The sequence below is a fragment of the Babylonia areolata genome, chromosome 35 (genome assembly GCF_041734735.1).
Source record: "Babylonia areolata isolate BAREFJ2019XMU chromosome 35, ASM4173473v1, whole genome shotgun sequence".
In the NCBI taxonomy this organism is placed as follows: Eukaryota; Metazoa; Mollusca; class Gastropoda; order Neogastropoda; family Buccinidae; genus Babylonia; species Babylonia areolata.
Genome location: NC_134910.1, coordinates 8,141,429 through 8,151,855, shown reverse-complemented (window position 1 = coordinate 8,151,855; position 10,427 = coordinate 8,141,429). Strand labels below are relative to the sequence as shown.

Genomic DNA, 10,427 nt, shown 5'->3' with positions numbered 1-10,427 from the left:
TGAGGAACGTAATCGTTGTCAGGAGTCAAGGAGTTAAAAAAAAATGTTTTGCAATTTTTCGCTGATGTAAAGCTTCTTCTCCGGCTCAACACTCGGCTTATATCACAGATTGACATAAGTTTTACATTTGGGCCAACAGCAAAGTGAGAGCTGTATTATCAATGGTTTCTCCAGTCAATGGGAAATCATTTACAGCTTAGTCTTTTGTGAAAGATTATGACTCTCAAACTAGGAGGCAAAACTGCACTGGCTCTTAGTGCTGAAGCCTTGTGGGCTAGTTGGCCTTTGGGAACCATCCCAACGCCGACTGTCCTAAAACCCTCTTGGCCGAGAGAGTGGGGATGTAACTTGGGCAAGACACTCTCCACTATAATCAAATTCTAGCCCAAATATTCGGAACAGCAGTTGCCTCCTCTGCTGTTCTTATAGTCATAGCCAGACACGACTGACTGTCATATAAAGCTTCTTCAGCCAAAGGGACAAGAACAAAAGCTTCACAGGACACGTCAAATAAAACCAGTGAGTTAAAAGCAGGTAAAAATCGGGAATGTCCGAAAAGATCACTGAACAGCTGTTGCACGCAAAAATAATCATCGTTTTGTTCACAGGTCAACCATTCAGATTGGATTGCAGACATACTGCACTGCACTACACCACACCACACACACACACACACACACACACACACACACACACACTACGCTCACATTTTTCTCTCTCTCTCTCCTACACACACACACAAACACAGACAGACAGACAGACAGACAGACACACACACACACACACACACACACACACACACACACACACACTACACTCTCACATTCTCTCTCTCTCTCTCCTACACACACACACACACACACACACACACACACACACACACACACACACACACACTACACTCACATTTTCTCTCTCTCTTTTTTTTTTCTCTCTCTCTTTTTCTCTCTCTCTCTCTCCTACACACACACACACACACACACACACACACACACACACTACACACACACTACACACACACACACACACATACACACACACACTACACACACACACACATACACACCCACCCACCCACACACACACACACACACACACACACACACACACACACACACACACACACACTACACACACACACACACACACACACACACACACACACACACACACACACACACACACACACAGAAACAACATGTCAAACCCCACAAAAATGTACGGACACAACTTTCTGATACATCTTTCTCCTCACGCCCCCCTCTCTTACCTCCCTCCTCTCGCCTGTGTGTGAGTGTAGTGTGTGTGTGTGTGTGTGTGTGTGTGTGTGTGTGTGTGTGTGTGTGTGTGTGTGTGTGTGTGTGTGTGTGTGTGTGTGTGTGTAGTGTGTGTGTGTGTGTGTGTGTGTGTGTGCGCTCGCACGCACGTCCTCAATTTACCAGTAAACACCCCCCCCCCTCCAACCCCCCCTCCCCTCCCCCAAAAAAGACAACAACAGCAACATAAAAAAAATAAAAAAATAAAAAAACAACACAAAAAACCACAGAGACATAATTATCCCTTAACTCCTGATTAGCATGTAGCTTCACGCACAGACGTGACTGTGAGAAAGACACCACTGTGAGCAAGACAGTGCGGCCAAGTCCAGTAAAGGAAATAAAAAAACAAAACCAAAAACTGGGTAATTGCAGAAAAACCGCCGCAACAGTTCTGGTGCCACGACACTGAACGGGGAACGCAAGAACCCAAGAACTTTAATGTAAGGTCACCGACCTGTATACAATTTGGATGCACGTGTTGCACACACATCTCAACTAAAATATAAATAGGAAGAACGAAACAATCCACTTAATACGCGGTGAGCTCTGAATCCAGGACCATCATTAAGGCCAAGCTGCAGAACAAGTGGAAGCAGCAGCATCCACAACACAACAGAGCAGACCCGTACTACCTGCTGACTCGTCGAGAGCAGGTAGCCATTTTCAGGCTCTGGACAGGCCACAACCGCCTGAAACACCACCTATACACGAAACTCCGTATCGGTGACACAGAACAGTGCCCCTGCAGAACAGGCAGCCAGACAACAGAACATCTACTGCAGTCCTGCCCGCTCCACCAAGCGCTCCGAGAGAAAACCTGGCCCGACCCAATCCCAGCGGCCCGGAAGCTCTACGGGGGACTGGAGGACCCGCAACGTACTGCCGCCTTTGTCGAGGAGACGGAGGAATCCATCTGATAAATGACGAACGAAACAACAACATACATAGTGAGCTCACTGAGAACAAGTAAACTAAATGAAAAGCACACGGCTGATATTTCTGTTTAGGGCAGACAGTGATCTTCTCTCTGTCTTAATGCATAAATTAACAAACATTGCATCATCTCTGGTCACGTTGCAACTTTCATTTTGCAGCAGAAATGGCAATGATAGTTTTGTGACATTTTGCGTATGCTTGTGCAAATATTTCTTTCTGAGATCATTATATAATGGACAGGCTGTTAGTACATGTAATTCGTCCTCTATTCTACCACCACATGGACAGTTTTTCAAAACATCACAGTAACTCTGATTTACTTTTAGTTCATTTATACCAAAACGGAACTTAATGAAAGCCGATCTAAATTTACTGATGGTAAGATGAAATAAGTATTTTTCAGGCTGTAATAAAGATTTGAATGACCTATATGTTTCATAACGATTACTCCCGTTGAGTTTGCTTGCCCAGTCATGTTTAAAGACATCTATCATGCGTTGTTTGAACATTTTAAGAAAAGCATTTACATCCCCAACCCCGCCGTTTATTCAAACTTCTGAGAACCCATAAATGTCTAAGCAATGTTTCAGTCTATCTGCCCAGTTTCTCGAAGACATATCAGCATTGTATGTCATTTTGTTTACGCTCATTAGGTACGCTTGTTTCGGAATTCTCGATAAAGACATCTGATTTAGCTTAAACCAGTATCGCAAAGTACTGATGCAACTATCAATGTACAATTGATATCTACGAATATCACCATAAATAATTATATTTGGGGTTTTGGGACTTACACTCAAACATCTTTTTACAGGCAAAAAAGTGGACAGACTCGACTGCTTTGAAGCGCATTGTTCCCCACATTTCAGATGCGTATAATAACATAGGTTTTATCTGCGCATCAAAGAGTTTAAAAAAGAAACACGGCTCTGTCCATATTGCCAAGACTCCACATTGTTCTCATCATTTCAACCACCCTTCCTTTTGCCCTGCCAGCGAACTCTTCAAGCGCAGAAACCAAAGATAACTTGGTAGACAGCATAAAACCCACATATCTCTAATTGTTAACAACTTCAGTTTCGCCTCCATCATAATACCATTTTTCTGCTTTAGACAGATGGCCACCCTTTCTGCAAACCATTATTTTCATTTTATTTAAATTTACAGTTAGTCCAAGAGATGTAGATGCTTGGTTAAGATTATCTAATTGATTTTGTAAACCAGCTGGTGACGATGACAGCAAGACAATATCATCTGCAAACAGTAACAGTGTGTGTGTGTGTGTGTGTGTGTGTGTGTGTGTGTGTGTGTGTGTGTGTGTGTGCGCGTGCGCGCGTGTGTGCGTGCGTGTGTGTTGTGTGTGTGTATGTGTGTGTGTGTGTTGTGTGTGTGTATGTGTGTGTGTGTGTGCGTGCGTGCGTGCATATGTGTGTGTGTGTGTGTGTGTGTGTGTGTGTGTGTGCATGCGAGCGCGCTGTAATAAGTGACTGTGTACGTAACTGGATCGCCTTGTTTTAATAATAGACGATATACCATTGAAAAGACGGAGAGGAACACTAAAATTAAAAAAAAAAAAAAAAAAAAAAATCAGTTGTAAAGCGTGCGGGGTGATTCATATTATGCATTGCATCACATCAACTGTTGAAGAAAGATCAACGCAACAACAAGAACATGATAAAAACAACAACCACAAAATCTTCTGAACACCAAAGACCCATGTACACTGTATGTACAAACAGGCCCATTGCGTGAGCTACTTGGATTTAAATGAGTTATAAAAAAAAAAGAGAATAAAGAAAGAAAGAACAAAAAAAGAGACACAACCCCCATCCTCAACTCCAAATCACACTCCCTTTCTCCCCACACTACACACATACACACACATCACACACACACATCACACACACACACACATATGCACGCACATACACACACATACACACTACACACACAACACAACACACACAAAAAACACGACACACACACACACACAACACACACACACACACACACCACAACACAACAAACACACACACACACAAACCACAACAAACACACACACACACCACAACACACGCACACACACACAACACACGCACACACACACAACACAACACACACGCACACACACACACACAACACAACACACACACAACACACACACATACACACACACACACACACACACACCTCCACACACACACACCTCCACACACACACCACACACACACACACACACACACACGACACAGCTAGAGAAAAACCTGGCCAACCAAGGACAACACCACGACACACACACACACACACACACACACACACAGAACTAGACAGAAACCTGGCCAACCAAGGACAACACCACTCCATTTCTCTTTCTCTTCTTCCCCTTCTTCTTCCGGCCACACTTCCCTCCCCTGACACCGTGGGGGTGGGGGTGGTGGTGGTGGTGGTGGTGGAAGCTGCTGGTGCTGGTGTGCCCGGCAGGTCTGTGGCCCCGCAGGTGGCGCTGCAAGGTGTGCGAGGAGGTCAAGGTCAGCCAGCAGAGAGGACAGGTGTGGGGCTTGGGCGGGTGGAGGATCGTCACGTGCCTGGCGAGGGCGGAAGGCGAGGGGGCCAGGAAGCCACAGCGATGACACACACCTGACCTGCTGCTGGCGTTGGCGGCGGCGATGTTTGTTGTGTTGGTGTTGGTGTTGGTGGCGGTGGTGGTGTTGGTGGTGGTGCTGGGAGTCGCATGACGGGGCGGGGACGTCTCCAGCGAGGAGTCTGACGACGGTCCCTCTTTCTCCCCCGCTGGCAGCGGCAGCAGCGGCTCCTTCTTCTTCTTATCCTTCTCCTCCACCTCCTTCTTCTTCCCCAGGTGTTTGTTGAGGTGGATCTGCATGTCGCTGCTGCTGCTAAAGCGGCTGTGGCACAACACGCACGTGAGGCGCGTGCCGGGGGGTCTGCCGCGTCTTCTTGTGCTTGTGCTACTGGCCGCCACCACCACGGGACTAGAGGACCTTTGCCTCGCTGCTAGTGCTGCCTCCGCGGTGGCTGTGGGGGTTCTGGGCACGTTCAACACGCTCCTTTCTGAACGCCGGTTGGGGGAGTCCAAGGCGACGGTCCCTCCTTCGCCACTACTACCACCATCACTACGCGGGTTCAAGCCCTGGCTGTGCTTCTGCCGCTGTTGCTGTCGTTGTTGGTGGTGGTGGTGGTGGTGGTGGTAGTGGCGGTGCTGGTGGGACAAGGCCAGGTTTTTGGGCAGCAGCTTTTCCGAGGCCGTTCTGTAGATTTTGGCTGGACGCTGGTGGAGCGTGCTGGGGTCCGCGGCCTGTCTTTTCTTCCCTCTTCCCGGTGACGCCGTGTAGTGCGGCGACATCTGTGCAGAGTGTGTCGCGTCGGCGCCGTGTTTGTCGCTCACGGCGTGAGAGGAGGAGAAGAAAGAGGAGGAGATGGAGGAGGAGGAGGAGGAGGAGGAGGGGGATGGCTGTTGTTGTTGTTGTCGTTCCGAGTGGTCGCCCTTCACCGTTGCGGAGAAGGGTGGTGGTGGTGGTGGTGGTGATGGTGTGGGAAGCGGTGGAGGAGGGAGTGTGAGGGAGAAGGAGGAGGAGGAGGAGGAGGAGGCGGAGGGTGCGCGGGCGCCCCCCACCGCCACCACCGACACCCACCACTCGGGTGGCAGTTTGAGGGAGGAGTCGGAGGAGAGGCTGTGGCGCCAGGATGACGGCAAGGGTCGGAGGAGGACGGTGCAGGGTGGTGTGTCCGGGTGGGGGGCGGCGCGGGAGGGGACAGCGCTCCACGGTGACTCCCCGGGCCCGTCAGAAGACCCTGCGACCTCACTGTCAGCACTCAGCGGTTGGTGGTGCCCCGGGTCCCCCGACACCGTCAGTCCCCCGCTCAGACACACCTCGTGAGGCAGCCGCCACACGTGTACCGAGCAGTCCTGCAGCTGGGGGAGGGATCCCTTAGGACCGGCTCTGGACACTTTTCGCGGAGGTGGCTGGTGGCTGGGGGAGGAGCCACGGCCTTCCTGCTCCTTCTCGCTGACACTGTGTCTGCTGTCGGGAGGAGACCCATACTGTTCACTGCCCGCTCTCTTCAGCACACCCCCTCTCCCTCTCCCTGTGCCTGGGTCGGCCAGAACTGTCCGGGGGGAGGAACTGCTGTGGAGGGGGTAGGGAAAAGGCGGGAATTCCAGACAACAGCTGCAACGACATCTGAAAGGGTTTCGTTTTCTCTGCGACCTCCGCCACGCACCTGGTGAGGAGTTCGCCACCCCTGCCAGGTCACCAGTCTGCGTGGAAGGAGCTCCTCCTCCCGCTGAGTACCTGCCAGAGAAGGCCCAGCCCGAACTGACGATATGGACACGGTCATTCACCTCTCCTCCTCTTCCTCCTCCTCCTGTTGCTGCTGCTGTTGCTGCTGTTCCTGCCTCTCCTTCTCCTTCTGCACGATCCCCGGCCTGGCTGGTGGTGGTGTCTGCACGGTCTGCAGCGTGCCGTTCGTCACCGACGATCCCGAAACTTTCCCCCTTCCATCTCTTCTTCTGCTGCAGCGCTGCCGTTTCCGGCTCCTCGTGCCGTGCTGTGGAGGGGTGGTGGTGGTGGTAGTGAACCTGGGACCGTTCACGACGATGGGGGAGTTCAGGACGCGGCGTGGCGGAAGAGGTAGGGTGGAGGAGGAAGCGGGAAGGAGTAGTGGCGGGGTGAGCGGGTCTGGAGTCCTCGTCGGTGATGGTGGTGGTGGTGGTAGCGCCACTGCTGCCACAGCTGCTGCAGCAGAGCTGGGAGCTCCCGGCCTTTCTCAGCACGTGAGCTTCGTGGCCGTCGTGGTGGTGGTGGTGCTCTGTCAGACTTCCGTCATCGCACTTCTGAAACCATGGAGGGGATGCCGATTGGAGCTATGTGTGTGGACACTGAAGTTCTCTTTTTTTTCTTTTTTTTTATAAAGAAGAAGCATAGGAGAAGGAGAAGAGGAGGAGGAGGAAGAAGGAGGAGGGGGAGGAAGAAGTGTAGGAGACACAAGAAGAAAGAGGAAAAGGAGGAGAAGGAGAAGGAGAAGGAGGAAGAAGAAGAAAAAGAAGCGAAGGAGAAGGAAAGAGTTAGAGGAGGAGGAAGAGGAGGAGAATTAAGAAGGAGAAGAAAAAGGAGAAGAAGAAGAGGAGGAGGACGAGGAGGAGGAGGGGAAGAGGTGAAAGAAGAGGAATAGCAGGAGAAGAAGGAGGAGGAGGAGGAAGAAGAAAAAAAAGAGAAGAAGATGTGGAGGAGCAGGAGGAGGAGGAGGAGCAGGATGAGGATGAGGAGCAGGAGGAGGAGGAGCAGGAGGAGGAGGAGGTGGAAGAGGAGGAGCAGGAGGAGGAGGGAGGAGGAGCAGGAGGAGGAGAAGGAGGAGGAGGAGGAGGAGGAGGAGGAGGACGTGCCTGACTACATTGCTACTCATTTCCCAAACCATCAAAGCACGTAAATTGGGGAACGATTCCTTTGTCCTTTTAATTATCTATTTCCTACTTACCTACCTACCTAGGTACGAATCTATCTACACACCTGTCTACCTGGAATTATGGCCTAGAGGTCACGCGTCTGCCTAGGAAGCGAGAGAATCTGAGCGCGCTGGTTCGAATCACGGCTCAGTCGCCAGTATTTTCTCCACCTCCACAAGGCCTTGAGTGGTGGTCTGGACGCTAGTCATTCGGATGAGACGATTAACCGAGGTCCTGTGTGCAGCATGCACTTAGCGCATGTAAAAGAACCCACGGCAACAAAAGGGTCCCTGGCAAAATTCTGTAGAAAAATCCACTTCGATAGGAAACACATATAAAACTGCACGCAGCAAAAAAAAAAAAAAAAAAAAAAAAAAAAAAAAGGGTGGCACTCTCAGTGCAGCGATGCGCTCTCCCCAGAGAGAGCAGCCCGAATTTCACACAGAGAAATCTGTTGTGACAAAAATAAGAAATACAATCTATCTATCTATATATTTATCTATTAACTCTCTCCATACGAACGGCGAAAGGGACGACGTTAACAGCGTTTCACCCCAATTACCATCATCAAAATATTGCAAGCGGAAGGCTCTTATACTGAAGAGGTGAATGTTGACAGAGAATACCACAATTCTGACGACGGAAGCTAAAGGTTGGGTCATTCAGACACCCACTGGACATCCGAGGGGTCTGTGTAGAGGAGAAGAGAGGACTGGCCGTACTGAGTGAGTTAATCTAGCCAGGATAATATCTTTCTCCAACTTCCACATTTCCCTTATCATTCATCTATTTATTCTAAAACACTTTTTTTCCCCTCTTCTTCATGAAATTCTAGTCAGGCAGATAGACAGATGGACAGATACAGAGAAACAGAAACAGAAAGAACAGATGAATAATGAGAGGGTGTTGTCTCCCACCCCTGTCACCTCTCTCCTCTCACACCCCTTCTCTCTCACTCCCTATCATACCCCCACCCACCCAACCCCCCCAAAAAAGGAACACTAAATGTCTTGTATTTGTATTTCTTTTTATCACAACAGATTTCTCTGTGTGAAATTCGGGCTGCTCTCCCCAGGGAGAGCGCGTCGCTATACTACAGCGCCACCCATTCTTTTGTATTTTTTTCCTGCGTGCACTTTTATTTGTTTTTCCGATCGAAGTGGATTTTTCTACAGAATTTTGCCAGGAACAACCCTTTTGTTGCCGTGGGTTCTTTTACGTGCGTTAAGTGCATGCTGCACACGGGACCTCGGTTTATCGTCTCATCCGAATGACTAGCGTCCAGACCACCACTCAAGGTCTAGTGGAGGGGGAGAAAATATCGGCGGCTCAACCATGATTCGAACCAGTGCGCTCAGATTCTCTCGCTTCCTGGGCGGACGCGTTACCTCAAGGCCATCACTCCACCGCCAATACCTGCCCAACCACCCACAACCACCACGACCCCCCCCCCCCCCACCTCCACCCTCACCATCATCCCTCTTACCTCACAGACGAACAGACAGTTCGAGAAACGCTGCTCCTGACGTCTCTTCCACAAGCGAACCTCGCTGGTCGACGTTGTCTGGCTGTTTCGCGAAGAACTGCCACTGAGCAAGGAAGCATTGTTCTTGAGAAGGGTGTTTCCACCAAAACCTTCCCTTTGTTGGTTCGATCTGGACCTCCTGGGCTTCCACCTCCTCCTCCTCCTCTTCTTCTTCTTCGTCGTCGTCGTCTTCTGTGTTCTCATCATGTCTGCTCGTCCCGTTGCATGGTAGGATGGTGCAAGGTTAGAAGGAGGTGTTGAATGTCTCCATGTATTTTCACCATGTTCATGAGTTGCAGCAGTTGTTGTAAGAGAGGATGAAGCAGAGAGAGAGCTGCTGAGTCTCTGTGAACCACAGGCTGTTTGGAGAAAAAGAACTCTGCTCCCAGAATCTTCCACGACGTTGTTGAAGTCTGGAAAGTGCCGTTCTTCACTTTGTGCTGTGTGTATGTGCGGTGGTGGTTTTGGCTTCGGTGTTGTTGGCTGGGAGCACACGCTTGTGACTCCATGGAGTGTCTGAACTGTCGCTGGAGGCGGCGTCGGGGTCATCAGAAAGAGCGGCGGTGTAACTCCTTTTTCTGAACTGAACTGCCGAGGGCTTTTGATTGCGCAAGGTGTCTGGAAAACTGTCACATGAGTCTGTGGAAGCGTTGTACAACTCTTGAATCTTGTCTTCTTCTTCTTCTTCTTCTTCACATTTCTCAGCCCTGTCTGATTCTGGCTCAGAGTCACTTCTGTTTTCTTCATCTTCTTCATTTCCGTCAGCAGCATCGCTTTTAATGATGTGGATCTTCTCACCTCCTGTACCCAGTGTGATTATAAGTTCCAGTTCATTTGTCGGGGTCTCATAGAAAATGCTGGGTTCTTCATCAGTTGCCGAAGTCTCGTCAAAGCCTACGGTATCCTGTTCTTTTGCTGTTGTTTTCTCAGAACCTGTGAATTCCTCTTCTGTTGCAGAAGTCTGATCAGAGCCGTGTTTAGTTACTGAGGTCTTCTCAGAGCCTACACGTTTTTGTTCTGTTTCTGAAGTTCCATTAGAACCTACGAGTTCCTGTTCAGTTGCTGAGATTTCCTCAAAGCCTCTGGGTTCTTGTTCTGTTGCTGAGGCTTCCTTAGAGTCTACACGTTCTTGTTCTGTTGCTGAGGCTTCCTTAGAGTCTACACGTTCTTGTTCTGTTGCTGAGGC

At 49.8% G+C, this 10,427-nt stretch overlaps 1 protein-coding gene across 2 annotated transcripts in view; it reads right to left on the bottom strand.

Annotated features, from left to right (window-relative positions):
• The window catches only part of LOC143277781 (uncharacterized), an 11,916-nt gene extending 2,245 nt beyond the window's left edge, over positions 1–9,671 (bottom strand). Inside the window, exons 1-2 of one of the 2 annotated variants that reach the window (XM_076582681.1) lie at positions 9,203–9,671; positions 4,591–7,107 (exon numbers count right to left, since the gene is read on the bottom strand). In XM_076582681.1, coding sequence (XP_076438796.1) covers positions 4,591–7,107; positions 9,203–9,448 — 2,763 coding nt within the window. In that variant the 5' untranslated portion in view covers positions 9,449–9,671. The remainder of the gene's footprint in view (positions 1–4,590; positions 7,108–9,202) is intronic. The other variant, XM_076582682.1, reaches the window with a different exon arrangement.
• Between the last annotated feature and the right edge of the window lie 756 nt (positions 9,672–10,427).